General features: G+C 46.2%; 2 protein-coding genes across 3 annotated transcripts in view; both read left to right on the top strand.

Annotated features, from left to right (window-relative positions):
* The window catches only part of STK24 (serine/threonine kinase 24), a 132,850-nt gene that overhangs the window by 23,153 nt on the left and 90,260 nt on the right, over positions 1-19,437 (top strand). The window lies entirely within an intron of this gene.
* LOC129049586 (uncharacterized) lies at positions 4,889-7,646 on the top strand. The gene has a single exon (XM_054529169.2). It carries the CDS (start codon positions 5,270-5,272, stop codon positions 5,963-5,965), a length of 696 nt encoding a protein of 231 aa, XP_054385144.1. The 5' UTR covers positions 4,889-5,269; the 3' UTR covers positions 5,966-7,646.

The raw sequence follows: 19,437 nt of genomic DNA, 5'->3' as shown, positions 1-19,437 counted from the left end.
CTCGAACCCCCAACCTCAGGTGATCCGCCTGCCTCAGCCTCCTAAAGTGCTGGGATTACAGGCGTGAGCCACCGTGCCCGGCCTAGGGATATATTAATATTTTTATTGTAATTTACTTCTGTAGTCACCATTGTTTGATGCAAAAAGAAGCACAGTTTTTCATTTGTAAGAAATAAAGTTTAAAATATATGGACTGTTCCCAAATACATTCCCGATTTCACTCGTAAGTTTGTTGGTTAGTCGCCTGCATATTTTCGTATAGAAAGGAGTTTGGAAATAGCAGTTAAGTTGTGAGGCTAGGCTAGAAAAGCCTTTTACTCCAAAGTCTATGTCAACTATAATCTTAAGAGTTAAGTTCTTGGTTCTGAAGGCAGGAAGCTAGTTGGCATAAGAGAGTTGGAGGAGGAGGAGGAGTTTTCTTTATGTTTCTGGGTGCAGGTTTCTGGGTTAGTTCAGGTTGGTCTTTGGGGCTGTGCCAGGCCTGGCTGTGCCCTGCAGTACCCCCTTCTCCATTGTAGTGCCTTCCTGATGTTGTACCGCTCTGGTGTTTACTGCATTCCTCTTTGCTGCACCCCCTCTAGTGGGTTCAGTAGTTCCCATGAAAACAGGATTCCTCCTGTCAAAATTGCTCAGCTGGATGCTGGGAAAGTATTCCTAATAGTTCATAAAACCGGTAGGCCTTCTTAATTATGGGAAGAAAGATGTGTGTTGATCTGAATAGATATCTAATAGGTAGTATATCAGCCAATATAAGGCATAGGAGCTGGTGTTTAGAGTTGAAGAGGGATCTGTCATATGTGTGGTGCAGTGCTGGCATTGGGATTAGATGACTAACAGCTCCGTCTTCAAGGAGCTTATGGCCCAGTAGCGGAGGCACATGTGTTGCATACATTTCAATGGGAAAAAAATGCATTTATGGAAGTATAAGGCTCAGAAGTAGCGCAGAGGAGGGGGTAATTAAATATCTAGATGTAGCTGGCTGAAGATTAATAAAGGAAACAATGACTGAGCTCTGTTCTAGAAGAATTTATTTTAAAGGCAGAGGGCATCCAGACAGATTAGAATGTTCAAAAGCATGGTGTCTTTAAATAGCACAGAGTGTTTGGAAAAATACAAGGAATCCAATTCTGCCGGACTTAAGGGGAAAGGAAAGAGAACAAGACACATATGTTGAAGAAGGCAGTCCAGGACCAGATCATATCTGGTCCTAAAATACCTGCTCCCAGACTACCTTGTCATTATCACCCATGGGACCATGCTGAGTGGTTTGGGCTTTAGCCTATTAGGTGATGTGACATTTCTGGGAAATTTGAATTGGCAGAATGAGACCCATTTTGGGCGTTGACAGTTTGGTGGTTAGACTGGAAAGGAAGGAGGCTGGTCCCCCAGCTAGGAGACCATTGCGGTTTCCCAGGTAAAAGCTGATGCCAGATCGAACTGTGCCACCAGTGGGCGGGGAGGAGGAGGGATTCGAGGGAGGGAGCTGTGGGGGTGAGCGGGGCAGGCTTCAGTGATGATGGTGATGGAGGGAGGGAGGTGCCCTGGGGCGAATGAACACACCCACACACCCAAGTCCATGGGGCTGATGACTAGCATGGAAGATGAAGATCCTATGTAGATAAGGAATTCTGTTTCAGATGAGTGGATTGTGGGCGGAGGAAATGAACAGGCAGTTAGAAATATGGGTCTGGAGCTGATGGAAGAGTTCAGGCTAGGGACTGAGGCTGGTGACTGATTAATTAGGTCATTTGTGTTAGCAACATGGGACGGCTGTGATCACTATACAGAGGGTGATTGAAGAGGGAGTAGCCCGTGTTTCAGATCCCAGACTTCATCACACTTGGCTACTCCACCTAGCTTTACCTGCTAGGCAAAGCAGGTTCTGCTCTGAATGTGAGCTCCAGAGTGTCCACATGGCAGCAGCATTGGCCCAGGTGGATGGATGGGGTGCGAGGTGCTGTGGGTGGCTGATCACCAGTGGGAACAGTGTGTCAGCTGGTCGTAAGTCAAGAGTAGCTTGTAATTTCTTAGATGACAGGAGTTTCTTTTAACAAATTTATTAGACAAATCATGTGTCTGAGCTCCACATACCTAATATATACATCATTTTGACCCTGCATCTCTTGTCCACTTTAGTGGCGGTCACTTCCAAAGTGGGTCCTGAAGTAGTTTTCCAGTGAGTTGCATAGCAGAATTTAAGGCTGTTTAAACAGCCTCAGTCTTGGTTGCACCTGCAAAAATTGGGTAGAAGCCTCTAGGTGAGTTAAACCCAGCAGACTTTCATTTTAACCCAGGTGGGTGATTCTGGGCTTCCAGTGGTGCTGCTTTTACCATCCCTGGTTTGATGTGGCCCAGGGTGGCTGGCATGACCCTGGCTGGTGTTGATAGTCATCACTGGGGTACATACTCATTGTGTTACAGTGGTTTTGTTTTTTGTTTTTTGTTTTTTTTTCAGTTGTAGGCAAAAGAACAACAACCTCAACTAGTTTAAGCAAAAAGAAAAAGGGGAGATTCATCTGCTCACAGCACTGAAAGGGCTGCAGTGGGCTTGACTTCCAGTACGGTGGAACATGAGGGCTTACTTCTTAGGCAGGTGTGCCCCAGCCGATGATAAAGGCGGCTGCCCGCAGCACCCAGCCTTAATGATGTGATCCTGGGGAACAAAGAGCACTTCTTTTTCAGTAGCTCTAGCACAAGTTCTTAGGCAATGCTGAGGGTCCTAGCATAGTCCTTAACCCTGGACTGATCCTTGTGGCAAGAGGAGTGGGGCTCTGGCCAATCCATGCCCCCTGCCAGCCCTGTTGGGGAATCCAGGCCATGCGGCTGACAATTTCCCGGGAAAGGAGGAGAAGTCAGGAAAGATAGAGTTCTTCCTGAAGTGGGTCCTGAGTATGGGACCGAATTTCTTATCCGGGCACATCATCAGGTATATGCTGATAAAAGACCTTATCTAGAGAAAGGAAGACATTTACATAAGACAGGGAGGCTGATAGCCCGCACGGTGGCTTACACCTGTAATCCCAGCACTTTGGGAGGCCGAGGCGGGCGGATCACAAGGTCAGGAGATTGAGACCATCCTGGCTAACATGGTGAAACCCCGTCTTTACCAAAAATACAAAAAGAATTAACCGGGCGTGGTGGCCGGCGCCCATAGTCCCAGCTACTCGGGAGGCTGAGGCAGGAGAATGGCGTGAACCTGGGAGGCAGAGCTTGCAGTGAGCGGAGATTGCGCCACTGCACTCCAGCCTGGGTGACTGAGCAAGACTCCATCTCAAAAAAAAAAAAAAAAAAAAAAGACAGGGAGGCTAATATGTGTAGGACATTTTTAATTGGTTAAAACCAATCAGGAGTTTTCTGTTGAGAGTGAGGTTTTTTTTTGTTTGTTTGTTTGTTTTTATTGAGATGGAGTCTCATTCTGTCGCCCAGGCTGGAGTGCAGTGGTGCAATCTTGGCTCACTGCAAGCTCCGTCTCCCGGGTTCACGCCATTCTGCTGCCTCAGCCTCCCGAGTAGCTGGGACTACAGGTGCCCACCACCATGCCTGGCTAATTTTTTGTATTTTCAGTAGAGACAGGGTTTCACCGTATTAGCCAGGATGGTCTCGGTCTCCTGACCTCGTGATCTGCCTGCCTCGGCCTCCCATAGAGCTGGGATTACAGGCGTGAGCCCCTGCGCCCGGCCGAGAGTGAGTTTTAAACATGATTATCCAACAATAGGGTTGTGTGTGCTGCCCGGAAGGCAGGGCATATTGTGCCAGTTATACATGAGTGGAAAGGGGATGGCATGAGCTGAGCGTTCACTCTGTAAAGAGCAGGTCATGATTATAGTCAGCTACGATGGCGGCTAGGTTATAAGATACACACTAGACCAATCAAGTGTAATAAGAAAAGATAAAAGCAGTGTTAAGATATTTTGGGTGATCATGTTCTTAAACTATTTTTTCTTTCAAGTCGGAGTCTCGCTCTGCCTCCCAGGCTGGAGTGCAGTGGCACTATCTCAGCTCACTGCAACCTCCATCTCCCTGGTTCAAGTGATTCTCGTGCCTCAGCCTCCTGAGTAGCTGAGATTACAGGTGTGTGCCACCACGCCTGGCTAATTTTTGCATTTTTAGTACAGACTGGGTTTCACCATGTTGGTCAAGCTAGTCTCGAACTCCTGACCTCAGGTGATCCGCCTGCCTTGGCTTCTCAAAGTGCTGGCATTATAGGTGTGAGCCACCGCGCCTGGCCTAACAATTTTCTTTAATATTTGAATGACTTAAGCATTCTAAAATGCCAGGTTTTTAGTTTGTTTTTTATTTTTGTAGAGATGGAGTCTTACTTGCTCAGGCTGGTCTCCACCTTTTGGCCTCAAGCAGTCTTCCCGCCTTGGCTCCCAGAGTGCTCAGATAACAAGGATGAGCCACTGGCAGCTGGCCTAAAATGCCAGGTTTAATCGGGAAAGGGATTTTGGAGTTTTATCTAGGTGATTTGCTTTTAGTTGCTTTAATCTGCGAGAGATGCAGTGTTTTAGATAACCTGGAGGTCTGGAATGACCATGAGTACAACCTGACAGGTTACATTGGAGCGCCTGTGTTGTTGCTGTTTTAGTCAGAGGTAATTTTAGTAATTAAAGTGAAATGTCCTGTTTTAAAGTAAGTTCTGTTCTGTAAAGAGCAGTAGGTATTAAATGTCTTTGGGAAGTATGGACTCTTTGGGGGGTTTCCTGGGATAATGACGTTTGTTATTTTTTCACAGCCTTGTATTTCAGTTTTTTTCTTTAAAGGGAGTAAGTTGCATATGGGGGGCTTAAATGCTTTATTGACAAGAAAAAAACTGCTGCACCAGAACCAATTCATCATCATCATCAGCTTCCTCCCTCTTCTCTTCTTCCTTTTTTTTTTTGAGACGCAGTCTTGCTCCATCGCCCATCACCCAGGCTGGAGTGCAGTGGTGCAATCTCGGCTCACTGCAGCCTCCGCCCCTTGGGTTCAAGCAATTCTCCTGCCTCAGCCTCTGGAGTAGCTGAGATTACAGGCACCTGCCACCACACCTGGCTAATTTTTGTATTTTTAGTAGAGGTGAGGTTTTACCATGTTGGCCAGGCTGGTCTGGAATTCTGGACCTCAGGCGATCCGCCCACTTTGGCCTCCTAAAGTGCTGGGATTACAGGCATGAGCCACCGCACCAAGCCTCCTGTTCCTCCTTTTCCTTGCTTTTTTTCAGCCTCAGCATCTCCCTTTGTCCTGCATCGGGCATTCCTTCAGCCCAGCCTGCAGCAGGATCCTTCTCATGCTGCTCCTCCTTTTCCTAGGCTACTGGGCATCTGCAGCAGTGTTGTCTCTCCCATCTCTCCCAGTCTCTGTGCAGCATCACCCACGGATAGGCCGAGATGTTTTCTTTGAATTTTGGGTGATGCTCAGAACAGAACTGGAAAAAGGCCAAAGGAGGCCTCTTGGGTGCCTGGAATCCTTGAGCTGCTTTTTCTTTCCTTGGAGGAGGGATGTAGGTTTCATTTCTTTTCCTGACAGGCCTGGCCCGCCTTGTCTGCATCTCCACCTTTCCTTTCTCTTTGGTGGATGTGGCCTTCCACCTCTGCCGGCACCTCTGAGAAAACTCGGAGGAGCTCCCGAAGCCTCTGGGCACTGCTGCTTGTGCTCCCCACCGGCAGGTTTGCGCACGAACGCATGTAATGACATTGGCCCCTCGGCTTCTGGGGACCTCCTTCACCCTTTCCTCAGCAAGGCCCAGAGTTGCCAAGTGCCCGTCCGGCTCTCACGCACCCCACAAGGACTCTGGAGCTTAGCCTACCGTGGTGGCTGCCATTATTTTTTAAATACACTTTATTTTTTTTTTTTAGAGCAGTTTTGGAGCACAACAAAATTGAGTGTAAGGTGCAGAGATTTCCCATCCCCTTGGCTCCAACACCCACGGGGCCTCCCCTGGTGTCAGCATCCTGTGCCAGAGTGGTGCGTTTGTCACAGCTGATGAGCCTGCGTTGACGTGTTGTCATTACCCGAATCCATCGCTGACAGTGCAGCTCACTCTTGGTGTACGTTCAGTGGGTTTTGACAAATGTATAGTGACATGCATCCACCACTGGAGCGTCCTACAGGATAGTTCCACTGCCTGGAAATCAGTGAGGGTATCCTGAAAACGTGTCCTCTTGGCCCTACTCAAGTGGTTTTCTGCAGGTGCCATCTTCCCCTTGTTGGCGTCTTCGGTTTCTGACTAGACCGAAGGCAGTTTCTCTGGAGTGGCAGATCCTGGGTCCCCGTGGTTGGTCTGCCACTCAGAAAGCTGCCTGCCCTTGGGGTTCTCAAGGCGCCCTCGGTAGCCACCCTGGACCTCCACAAGGTCAGATTCTAATGGGCAGTTCTCATAGCTCTTTTTGGTCCTCTGTTCCCCAATTCACTTCGAGGCCAGGTTTAAAAGCTGAGTGCATGTCCTTCTCTAAGGAGGACCTCCTGCTTTGTTTTCTCTGCCTCAAATTTCCCTTAGTCCTTTCCCAGCTGGGTTGAGTGGAAGAAGACCTAGTACCGCTTAGCTGCAAATGGTTTGCCTCTCTGCTGTCCCGTAGCCACTTGTGTCCCCAGCTGGCCTGTCCCCACCTTGCTGACCACAGCTTCTCCCATGTTTCTGATCAATTTGGTACCCAGCGTCCAGGGTCTGCGTCCCTTCCCATCATCCTTGTCCCTGTGGGTGGTCATTGTAGGGAGGGGAAAATACCCCATAGTGCCTCTCCCTGCTGATGTAAAGATTCCTTTTAATAAAAATCAAGCTATTATAAAGTTTAATTTATTCAAAATATAGAATCAATACATGACTAATTGTTTAAAAATTAGACAATACAGAAGTATGGTTTTATTCCCCAGGGGTAACTAATGTGGAGAGGAAGGATTCTGTGGTTCCCTTAATTGCAAAGGATTGTTCACTATCGTACATTTAGAACTGAAGAGAAGGCTTGCCAAGGCCATTTGACTTTTTTCTTCCTTCCTTATCGCAGCAGTTCCATCAGCAATGTCACGAACCTCTAACCAAGACCCCTCAAGCAATCCAATTTCTGCCAGCACTTAAGTGCTTTTCATACTCCTGATGAGACATGATGCTCATTTCTCAACAAAGATTTATTGAATGTCTGCTATGTTTAATGCACCATGGTGGAGCCTGGGGAAGATTCCTATGCCATACCTGCTGTCCTTAATGAACTCACAGGCCAGCTTCGGGCAGACATTCTAGCAAGCATTGGAGTCCAGGCTAGTAGTAACCAGAGAGAGGCACAAACTGGGTGAAAGAAAGGAACCCTTCCTGGAGGAGTCAGCATTTGAGCAGTTCCTGAAGGTGTTGGTGGGTAGAGGGCGTTCCAGGCAGGTGGGTCTCTTCACAGAGTGGACTGTAGTTTGGGTTGCCTGACACAGATGAGAAGGGTTAGGTTTTTCTTTCCTCCCTCCTGCATGAAATAATGAGAAAGAAGCCGTGATAGAAAGATTTAGTTTGGAGTAGGATAAAAGTGCTAAGAAAAAAAAAAAAAAGAGAAAGTATGACGGGGGTTCCAAGTCTCCTTAATGGATTAGATAACTCAGAATAGCCTTGAAGAAGGCTTGGTGGTCTCGTAGCTTATTTCTGATTTTGCTTGAGGGACAGAAAACAAGGAGAAATGGGAAACGTAGGTAAGTCTTGTTTTTTTTTTTTTTTTTTTTTTTTTTTGAGACTGAGTCTCACTCTGTTGCCCAGGCTGGAGTGCAGTGGCGCGATCTCGGCTCACTGCAAGCTCCGCCTCCTGGGTTCACGCCATTCTCCTGCCTCAGCCTCCCGAGTAGCTGGGACTACAGGCGCCCGCCACCATGCCTGGCTAATGTTTTGTATTTTTAGTAGAGATGGTGTTTCACCATGTTAGCCAGGATGATCTCGATCTCCTGACCTCGTGATCCACCCGCCTCAGCCTTCCAAAGTGCTGGGATTACAGGCGTGAGCCACCACGCCCGGCCAAGTCTTGATTTTTATAGGCTGGTCACAATACATATGCATGTATTTTTTTTTAAGTTGAACTTAATCTTCAACTTAATTCAGAAGTTGATTAAGGAACTTAATTCAGAAATTGATTCAGAAGATTTTCTTTTTGCTTTTATTGTTAAAGCACTGAATTGAAAACACTGGAAGCAGTAAGCTGTATAAATGGTTTCATTTTATTTTGCATACTTAGAATTGGGCATCTGGAACTAAACAAGAGAGTTTATGCAAAATAACATGCAAATGAGTATTTTTTTACCTTTGAGCCCAGAGCTTTAGGCTTCTACCCTGCTGAGAAAAGGATGCTGTGTCCCTGAGCTTTCATGGGACACCAGTATAGGTATTAGAAAGCACAACTAGACTTGAGTGATGGTTACTGATGGTTTGTCTTTAGAGAGAGAAGACAAAACTACAAGAAAGAGGCCATTCCTTTTTGTTGTTGTTGTTGTTGTTTTTGGAGAGAGGGTCTTGCTTCCTCACCCAGGCTGGAGTGCAGTGGTGTGATCATGGCTCACTGTAGCCTCTACCTCCCAGGCGCAGGCGATCCTTCTGCCTCAGCTTCGAAGTAGCAGAGACTACAGGTGTGCACCACCATGCCCAACTATTTTTTGTAGGGACAGGGTCCACCTGTGTTGCTCAGGCTGGTCTCAAACTCCTGGGCTCATGCGATCTTCCAACCTTGACCTCCCAAAGTGCTGGGATTATGGGCATGAGCCACTGTGCTTGGCCTGTTCCTATGTAAAATGAAAAAGAAGAAACAAGAAAGCTTTTACTGCTTCTAGAGAATTCCCTCAGTTGTAAATGACTAACAGTGTTAATGACGTTTCATGAACTAGGATGAAAATCTTTGTGGAGTATCGAATTGAGTCATCAAAGGGAAGCCTGCAGTGTTACAGCCCTAGCCACTATAAACAAAATGTATTAATGAGCTAGTAGTATGCTGCAGACGACCCACCTGTGGAAGTGAGATTCTTGTGGAAAAGTCAAGATCATTGAAGAGATGTGAGACCACCTAACTCTGTGAGGTTACACCAGGCATAGTCAGGAGGGAAGGAAATAGGTAGCTACTGTGGTCTGAATGCTTACGTCTCTCCACAGTCATGTTGTGAATCTTAGTGCAATTGTGTTTCGAGGTGGGGCCTTTAGGAGGTGATTAGGTGATTAGCTAATGAGGGTTCTGCCTTCATGAATGGAATTAGTGCCTGTCTTAGGCTGTTCTTCTGTTGCTATAAAGTAATTTATAAAGGAAAGAGGTTTAGTTGGCTTATGGTTCTGCAGGCTGTACAGGAAGCATGGTACAGGCTTCTCTGGCTGCTGGGGAGGCCTCAGGGAGCTTTGACTCATGGCCGAAGGTGAAGTGGGAACAGGCAGTCACATGGCGAGAGTGGGAGCAATGGAGAGAGAGGGAAGGTGCCACACAATTTTAAACAACGAGATCTTGCTGGAACTCACTATTATGAGGACAGCACCAAGCCGCGAGGGATCCACCCCCATGATCCACACACCTCCCAGCAGGCCCCGCCTCCAACACTGGGGTTGCATTTCATCATGCAGTTTGAAGGGAACCTCCAACCATATCAGTGCCCTCACAAAAGAGGTCCGAGGGAGCTTCTTTGTCCCTTTTGCTATGTGAGGACAGAGCTAGGAGGTGCCGTCCATGAGGAATGGCACTCAGTACACACTGAATCTGCCAGTGCCTTGACCTTGAACTACCCAACCTCCAGAACTGTAAGCAATGAATTGATGTTGTTTATAAACGTTGCACAGGCTGAGCTGACTAAGACAGAAGTATTTAGGCTCATGGAGGAAGTTGCGCAAGCATTGGTGGTGGTTAGCTGCATATGTTTCAGACGGTCAAAAGAAAAAAATTCTCTTCACTGAAATTGTGTTTCACAGCATGTGTTATCTACATGGTCTCAGGATAGTGTCTCCATTGGGGCTTGTATTAGCAACAGCCTAATTGCAGGAGGCCCCTGCCTCTTGACCATTGTCCTATCCCGGGGCACGGATTGGGGTCTTCTCTATTTGTTATTACTAAAGGGCATACCTTGGGAGAGCTACATGTGTATTGAAGGTCATATGGTAGATCCAGTCATTTACTCTATTTTTTTTTTTTTTTTTTTTTTGAGACAGAGTCTCACTCTGTCACCTGGGCTGGAGTGCAGTGGCATGATCTTGGGTCACTGCAACCTCCACCTCTCAAGTTCAAGTGATTCTCCTGCCTCAGCCTCCTGAGTAGCTGGGATTACAGGTGCCTGTCACCATGCCTGGCTAATTTTTGTAATTCTAGTAGAGACAAGGTTTTGCCATGTTGGCCAGGGTGGTCTTGAACTCCTGACCTCAGGTAATCCGCCCACCTCGGCCTCCCACAGTGCTGGGATTACAGGTGTGAGCCACTGTGCCTAGCCATTTGTTCTATTTTCATGTAGAAAGATGTGACACAAGGGAGAATAATAGTGAAGTGTACGCATCATCAGCTGTGTGATTTGAGGGTAAACCCTTGAGATGAGACAGTTTCTTGTCACTTGATGATTTATTTTCCTATCTCAGCCTTTAGTTGGAATTTACTGGGTGTGCCTGTCACTTGTGATTCAGCTGCTTCTTTATGTAGCATTGGCAGTTGTGGCTTAGAAAGGACAATGCAGCTGAGGCTGCAGGTCACACTGTAATGGGAACAGGGGAGCACTTACTATGTCCAGTTTTAAAAAAACTTTATTTTTGCTCCAGGAAAATAAAAAATTGTCTTATTTTAGCTCCAGGAGAATAAGAAAACGTCTTAGTTTTAGCCCCAGGAACTATAATATGTATGCATTTTTCTGTATTTTTTACAGGCGAGTAAACTAAGGCCTAGAGAGGCAAATAACTCGTAAGAGGTGGAGGTGAATTTGAACCCACATGCACCTGGCCTTAGACTCCACGTTCTTCTGTTCATGTGGTGTCAGCTCCTCCAGTAGATTTGCTGCTGGAGCGGGGAGTTAGAGTCTCTCTGAGTTCTTAAGGGAGAGGGGAGGGCTTGGTGGCCCAGCTGCATAAATAGCCTCATCTACCACAAGGGTTTAGCAGTAGTTTGCTCTGTGTGAATAAGAACTACAGTGTGGGATCAGTTTACTGGAGATGAGAAGGTGAATGAGGCTGTGATATTGAAGTATAGGAAAGGTGCTTGCGCATCATGTATTTTCTCAGTTTGCTCCTTTGGTCACAAAGAGTTGGTAATAAGGCGAAGTTTACTAAATTGTTGGCTGAATACAACTGAGAGCCTTGCAGAGAAAACCATCTCACAGCTATTGATTTTACTCCTAATCTTGCCTCCCCAGCACATGGCGTGTCATTACAGGAATCCTGGACAAGAGGTGTCTCGGTACAAATACTGGAAAACCAGCTCACTGCAAACAACCTATTGACTTTTTATCATAGTTGATCATTAATTTTGTTTTAAAAAAATAGGGTCTCATTCTGTCGCTTAAGCTGGAGTGCAGCGATGCGGTAATGGCTAACTATAGCCTCAAACTGGTGCTCTCAAGCAGTCCTCATGCCACAGCCTCCTGAGTAGCTGGGACTACAGGCGTGTGCCACCGTGCCCGGCTCATTGTTTAAATTTTTGGTGGAGATGAGGTCTCATTATGTTGCCCAGACTGGTCTCTAACTCCTGGCCTCAAACGATTCTCCCACCTTGGCCTCCCAAAGTGCTTAGGTTGACAGGTGTGAGCCACTGGCCTGGCCACAATTTTAATATAAATTTTCATATAAAAGTTACCCCTTAAAACAATTAGATAGCTGGGCGCGGTGGCTCACGCCTGTAATCCCAGCACTTTGGGAGGCTGAGGCGGGTGGATCACGAGTTCAGGAGATCGAGACCATCCTGGCTAACATGGTGAAACCCTGTCTTTACTAAAAATACAAAAAAATTAGCTGGGTATGGTGGCACATGCCTGTAATCCCAGCTACTCGGAAGGCTGAGGCAGGAGAATTGCTTGAACCCGGGAGGTGGAGGTTGAGGTGAGCCGAGATGGTGCCATTGCACTCCAGCCTGGGCAACAAGAGTGAAACTCCATCTCAAAAAAAAAAAAAAATTAGATATGGAAGGAAGGGGAAACACAGATGTTCAGGGCCTCAGAGATCCAGGTGTGAGTAACTAGAGTCCACTGACAAACACAAGGAGTTCATGTGTTCTGGCCTTTTTTTAGTTGAAAGAGTCCATTTTCTTGGCTCTTCTGAGCCTGTTGCTTGGTTCTTGACATCTCATTGGAAACTAAAAATGGGAATTTGGCTTTCCGTGATAGGGGCTGCCCCACCTGCGTTTGTAGGGTTGGAGCTCAGGCCTGTTGTGGGCGATGTTTGGAGGATAAGCTGGCCTGCTTATCTCTGGGTTGGTTGATTGCGAGACCAGGTGGAAGGACACGCAGCCCATCTGGTGGTGAGTGAGGCCACTTGTGGCCAGGGGACTGAAGGAAGTCCCTGTTCACCATATTCTTGGCAAAATCTAGTCTCCTTCTGGCATAGATTCAGCTTTTGACAGGTCTGGTGATTTCATTTTTTTTTTTAATGCAAAATTATAAAAAGGCTTTTAAAGTGAATTACTCGTGTGTGTTTTTCTAAGAGTTGGTAGATAGAAGGCTTTTGAAAGTAAGGGCTTTCTCAGATGGGCCAGGCCATTTGAGATCTGCCTGAACTGCTCACCAGATCATCTGGGATAACACTGCCTTTGGGAGAAGGTGCCACGCTGTGTGCCAGCGGCCCTTTCGCAGCTGTCTCTTGTGAGCAGGGGTTGGGGGACAGTGGGGGTGGGCATTAGGCATCAGGTGGACCCCAGCACCCTGCCCAGCCTTTGCCGCAGTGGTCATCTGTGCGCTTTTAAACTGAACAATTTCATGTATCAGAAGTTATTCCTGTTCTCTTAGCCTTAATCAGTGAAAGCCAGAATGACAAGGACTTTAAGACTGGTGTTGAATTCTATTCAGATCTTAAGCAGTTCCTGTGATCTCCCGATTTCTTTAAGCTTTCATTTTTTTTTTTAGCTTCAGAAGAAGAGTTTTAAGGTAACATTTTTTTCTTGAATGATTTCTCTTTTTTTGTATTTTCATTTTGTCAGTTTTCCTTATGGAAAGAATTATTTAAAAGTCATGCAGTAATTACAGTGTTTAGTGTAATATAATTCAGGATGCTTCATCTAATATAGAAAGACATTTGCCGCTTTTAGCTTCTTTATTATTATCCATATTGATTTAGCGTAATGGATTTGAGTTGTCTAATCACTGACTTTGAGCAGCCAGGAATAAACTTAAAATCTTCTTCCTGAAGCCAAGTCTGGCCCCTTTTTTTTTTTTTTTTTTTTTTTTTTTGAGATGGAGTCTTGCTCTGTCACCCAGGCTGGAGTGCAGTGGCTCCATCTCAGCTCACTGCAAGCTCCGCCTCCCAGGTTCACGCCATTCTCCTGCCTCAGCCTCCCGAGTAGCTGGGACTACAGGCGCCAGCCACTACGCTCGGCTAATTTTTTGTATTTTTAGTAGAGACGGGGTTTCATCGTGGTCTCGATCTCCTGACCTCGTGATCCACCCGCCTCGGCCTCCCAAAGTGCTGGGATTACAGGCGTGAGCCACTGTGCCTGGCCTAGTCTGGCGCTTTTTGATCTGCATGTGTGTACATTAAAAATTGAGATGTTGCCCTGCTTTTCCCGAAGTATGCCTGTGTGAAACAGGCTCATTGCTAGCAACTGGGACAGTGCAGAAAAACAGAGAACATACTGTTAACATCTCAGTGTACATCATTCCACGTGTTTTCTTTGGATGTGTGTATGAGTACGCCTGTCCTCCAATCAAAAGAGGACCAATTCCTGTCATTAATTTTACATTGATGTCTACCTAGGTAGTTTGCAGCTTTAAAAACATTTTTGGAAAACTTTGGACATATGAATCTTTTCACTTGTCTATTTCCCTAGGATAAACTAACTGAAAGTTTTTTTAACTGGGGTTTTTGCCTTTTGCTTATTTTCATTTTCAGGTATGGAACATCTTTTCTGATCACTTTTCCATCTTTTTAGCGCTTCCATTCTTCAGATGATACGCTTTTATGTCATTGTTTTCTACTTTTTGCTGCTTTTAATGTGATGTTTATTTTGATAATGATTTTTATTACCTTCATCTCTAGCTGTGTTATTGCTTTTTGGAGACTTAAAAGGTGCTCCGAATTGTCTGTAATTTCTTTGAGAGTTGAGAGAAGTATTTTTCTGAAATGTTTCCCCTCTCCCTTGGGAATTCGGAAATATTTTCCTTTTGCTTGTTTTCTTTTTCACCACTGTCTTTCCTTGTAGAGGCGTCTCCGCATACCTCAGTGTGGATTCTTTGGCTTAGGAGGGGACCTGCCATGTACCCTGGCCTGGGGTCGGCGTAGAGGGTGGAGAGCACTGCCTCCTGGGGCAGGCGGCTCTGTCCTCTCCTCTCCGGCCTGCCCTGCCTTCTGCTGGCGGGCTGTGCCTCAGCCTGCTCTACCCGGCGGGATGAGATACTCCAGGGGGGCTGCGCCACTCCCAGTAGGGCCCTTGCTCCCCAGATGCAGGGTCAGGGCCCAGTTGCCTGGGGCCCACGGTGCAAAGCTAGCCTTTCTTCCAGGAAGCCTTTTTGGTTAGGGAAGTGGAGATGCCCTCGTGGGCCAGGCCTGCTGGGGGCTTCTGTGTCTGCAGTTGGGCAACGGGAATGTACCTGCCACCCCAGTTTCAGAGCCGCCTGCCCCTGTGCTGGCCTAGGGTCTCAGTTGTCGCCTCAGCCTGGGGCAGAGGTCAGTGTGCCCGGCAGGTAGTCTTTGTCATCTGTGGGTTCAGGTGAGAGTAGTTCCTAGTTTTATTGCAGATGGACTTTTCTTCTCACACTCCTTCCTTTATTAACTTCAGCGTGGGCCACAGCAGCCTAATGTAAATGCACCTTTCATTTAATGGCTTTTACTGGAAGCCTCTTCATAGCTATTTTTAAACCTGAGATCCACTAAGATGACTCCAAATTAGAGCCAGGATACTCACACTTGCCAGTTTACATTGTGTGCTGTTCTTATGAAGCCTAAGATGAAAAAAGTCCCAGAAGTAAAATCAGGTTTCTTTTGCGTAGCATGTGGTTTATGCGTGTGGGTGAGCGAATCTGCCGGATACTGAGTTGTGGATGGCAGCTTCTGGCGGTGATCCGTTCAATAGAAGCCATTGATGACCGGCACCGCATCTGCAGGCTTCACCCTCGGGGCGGCTGGCAGCTCCTCTCTCACAGTCGGGGGGTGTCCTGCGTCCTACCATAGTTCAGCACCATCCTTGGGGGCCACTTGGGAGTAGAGGGCTTCCGGGCCACAGTGCAGGGTCCCCTGTTGCTGCCTCCCTGCTCTCTGTGTTCTCTGTCTCTCTGCAGCGCTCAGACCCGCGTCTTCAGGTCCACGCCCACCCTGACCTCACCTGCTGCTTCTCAGCTGCTGTTGATGGAGACCAGCTGTTTGACCTTTTCTAGTGTGTGTCTTTATTACGCACCAGAATGTTCTGAGAGCAGGACTGAGGCCCCCCTCTGAGAGGTGCAGTTTGGGCGGAACGGGAATTTGGGGCAGCTGTGTTTGTGCTTGGAGACCTTTTTTGCTTGGTGCTTCTGGAGGGTCGAGGTTTCTCAAATCTGAGTGCCGAATCAAAGTTCAGTTGTATTGAGAGAGCCGCAGTTAAGTAAATGTATGCAGACTTCCTGTCAGGTCCAACCGTGGGAGCACATTTGTTGCATTATTCATTTGGCTTGCCCTTCAAGTGTTTAGTTCTCTTTTTTGGGGAAAAAAACAACTCCGTGGGGGCACTTGGGTAGAGAGGATTTTCCCGAAGCTGTAAACTTTGGAGGATGGCATGACTGGTCTCCTCCTTCCAGCCGGAGCGGAGCCACGGCCTCTCTCCCCTCCCCTGGCCTTTGCTGGCACCTCTAGGCCCCCGGGGGCTTCAGTCATTGGGCCTTCCAGGTCCACACTAGCTGGCTGCTGTTTTCTGCTACAGGGAGTGGTGGATCTGAGACTTTGTACTCCGTCCCATCGTCTCCACAAATACACCCGTTCCTGTCAGGCCGCATGTTCTGGTGTTTGGAAATGAGGGGGTCTAGATTTCAACTGACCTCTTACGGACATACAGGGTAAGCGTTGGTACTTGGACGTGTAGATGGAAAAAGTAGAGTAAAAGACAAACGCATAGAAAGTATATTGCACCATCAGCCTTTCTAAGGCTGTGGTCTGCTTTGCTTCCCGTCACTTTCACTCCGGGAACAAGGGACTAATATGGAAAGGAACCTGGGAACCGGGAAACCCGAGCATTTATTAGGCTCAGCTGTATGATTTTTAATGTGTTTCTTTATCTGAAGTGCATGAACTACCTTGTAGGCTGTTTCTTGGGTCTAGGAAGCCATTTATATGCTGGTTTCCTGAAAAACAGAGTGCTCTGTGAGTATGAGGGGTTATTGTGTTGTCACTTGAGTTGACCCCGGAGTTTGTGAGGCTGGCCCTGTTCTGGTTACCATCAGTAAAAGGCAGGGCTGTGAGGAAGTTGGAACCAACCAGTTGGTAGAGACTGGCCGTTTTGTGTGTGTGTGTGTGTGTGCATAGGATGAATGTATTGTTTTTCTCAGTCCTTTTTACCTTAACAGACGAGAGAGTTGGCTGGAATGGTCCCTACTCAGCAATATTTATTTAGGTTTGCACACCTTCCAAAACATTGCTTATTTAAGTCCCATTTACAATGCTTTAAAATGGCTGACATACCAGTCAGCGCTAGAGTCGGTGGAGTGTGATGTCAGGAAAATATTAAATCATGAGAGCTGATTACCATGTCCAGAAAATAATGCAGTCTTGTAAATGACCTTTGTCTTCAAGTCGGGATAAGAAATGAGTTATAAATGGCCCGTGGTTAAAGTCCTAGTGGATCCTTGGAGAACAGCGGGTGGAGATGGAACGAGCTTTGACTCACTTGAGTTCTGTGTCCTTTGATCTGTGCCAAGGAAGAGATTGCTTTGAAATGCACGATTTTATTTTCTCAACTAACTATTGTAGCAGCAGTAATGGAGTAGTGAGTGGAAAAGTATTGCTCACTCTATTCCACATTTCCCGGAATTTGTGTGATACACCCTGCTAACCCCCAAGCTTCAGTAATACCGTAAGTGCGTGCTGTTTAGATGTGCAGATAAAATACACTTCCTCATGGTAAAAGGGTAAAGTGTCATGCATGAGGGCACAGGCTGTTGAGACAAACTGGTTCAAATCTTTCCTACAGTTCATCTCACCTTTGTGTTCTGGTTTCCTTATCTTTGAAGAGATGGGGATTACATGATTTAATTCTGTAGGGACAGCATCTGGTACATTTATTACATTGGCAGCTTCTAAGTCAAAAATAAGAAATATCTCTTGAAAGAATTTAAGAGTTTATTCTAAGTTAGGTTATAATTTTCCTGAACCCTCCCACTTTCTGTCTCTGATGCTGACATCGTGGTCTCTTCTCTGCTCACAACCTCAAAAGTTTTCATAATACTGCTATTAGGAAAACAGTTTCCTTTGAACATCTGAATAGAGACAAACTGCCCTTCGTAGTTGGTCGGGATGCAGCTGAAAGTGTTGGGTCCTGATTTTGATCAGCTTGAAGCTGTTCCCAGACCAAACTGAGGGTCAGGCTGCTATTTCTCATGGCCCAATAATGAGATGCAGATGAACTGGGGAGGAAGAGGGTTTTTATTTCCTGCAGCCGGTTACAGGGAGAAGGCCTGGAAATTATCCCCAGACCAACTCAAAATTACAAAGTTTTCCAGAGCTTATATACCTTCTAAGCTATATATGCCTGTGTGTAAGTGTGCATCTAAAGACATTAGTGAGTAACTTCTCTTAGTCTATAACTAAGGTGTGAGTCCTGAAGACCTTCCTCTGGAGCCTCAGTAGATTTACTTAATCTAAATGGGTCCAGGTGCTGGGGTAGATTACCCTTATTTTGTCTCCTGCTGAATCACAGAGGTTTGGGGAGTTCCTTCAGATGCCCAATAACCTGGTCTGTGGAGGCCTGGGGAGCTTCTTCAGACTCCCAGTAAAACTTATTTAATCCTAAATGGGTCCTGTTAAGAATTCTTTGGTTATTTTGTCATGCTTTAAGGCCCAGGAAAGGCCTAGGCAAAACTCTTGGTGGGCTTTTGTTATATTCCAGCCTTTGTATAAGGGCAATAGCTTTTTTTTTTTCCTTTTGATATTTAGCTTAACCACTCAGTACTGAAACAGTTGTTATAGAGGCCTGTATGAGTGAGACCTGGCCTGCCACCAAGCTTCATGGACATGTTGTCAGCTTTGTGGCCTGCACTGGTCATTGGTTTTGGGGATCAGTTAGGTGGAAGAGTAGACAGGAATGTGAAATTTAGGTAAATCATGAAACTGTGAACAATACTTAGCTTTTTTTGGTTTTGTTTTCAAAAGTCCTTCACTGGGTATTTCAGCTCTCACTTGTGCCATGCATTTTACTAGATGCTGGGGCAAGATGAACTGAAGGAAGTCTTTGCCCTTAAGGATCTCACAGTCATTTGTGAGCGGCAGAAGTCTAAAGGTATGTAATGTGTAGTTTTTCTTTTAAACAGCTTTATTGATATATATTTTACATATCATAAAATTCATTTCAGGTGTAAAATGCAATGAGTTTTAGTAATTTTACTGAATGGTGCAGCTAGCATCAATCAGAGCAGAACATTTCATCCCCAGTAAGATTCCTCATCGTCATTCACTCCACAGGTGATCTCTGTCCCCACCCTAGCCTTGGACAATTCTGCATCTACTTTGTAGCTCTGTAAATTTGCCTTTTCTGGACATTTCATGTAAGTCAATCACACAGTATGTGTTCCTTTGTGACTGGCTGCTTTTGCTTAGCATGACATTCTTGGGGCTTGCGACGCAGCTTGTGTCTGTTGTTCATTCCTTTTGCAGCAGAATCATATTCTGTTTGGATGGGCCACGTGTTTGTTGTCTACTTGCCAGCTGGTGGACATTTAGGCCGTTTGCACTGGCGGTTACTGTGAATCATGTCGCTGTGAACATCCGTGTGTGTGTCTCTGCGTGGACTTGAATGTCCTGTTCTCTTGGGAATGGAGTTGCTGGGTTAGAGGGTAGGTTTTTTGTTTCCCCTTGGAGACTCTCTGGTTTCCACATATGGTAGTTTCATGCTTAACCTTTTGAGAAATTGCCAAATGGCTTTCTGAAGTGGCCACATCATTTTGCTCCCTCCAGCCATTTGTAATGTTCCCATTTCTCCTATGTGTAATTTTAATACAAAGCAGTAAAAAGTTGCCATTATGGACCTAATAAGTTCTGAGATAACATAAGAGAGAAATAATGATGCAGCCCTCATTACTGTGCTGGTAATGAAAGTTTCTTTCTTTCTTTCTTTTTTTTTTTTTTTAACAAACGGAGCTTTGCAGAGATTCTTTTCACCTCTTCCA

Source organism: Pongo abelii, chromosome 14 (assembly GCF_028885655.2).
Source record: "Pongo abelii isolate AG06213 chromosome 14, NHGRI_mPonAbe1-v2.0_pri, whole genome shotgun sequence".
Lineage (NCBI taxonomy): Eukaryota > Metazoa > Chordata > Mammalia > Primates > Hominidae > Pongo > Pongo abelii.
Note: the sequence above shows the minus strand (reverse complement) of the source record. Positions and strands in the feature narration are given on the sequence as shown.

Coding starts and splice junctions, on each gene's coding strand:
- LOC129049586 (XM_054529169.2), top strand. CDS start 5,270: ATGCTGCTCCTCCTTTTCCTAGGCTACTGGGCATCTGCAGCAGTGTTG.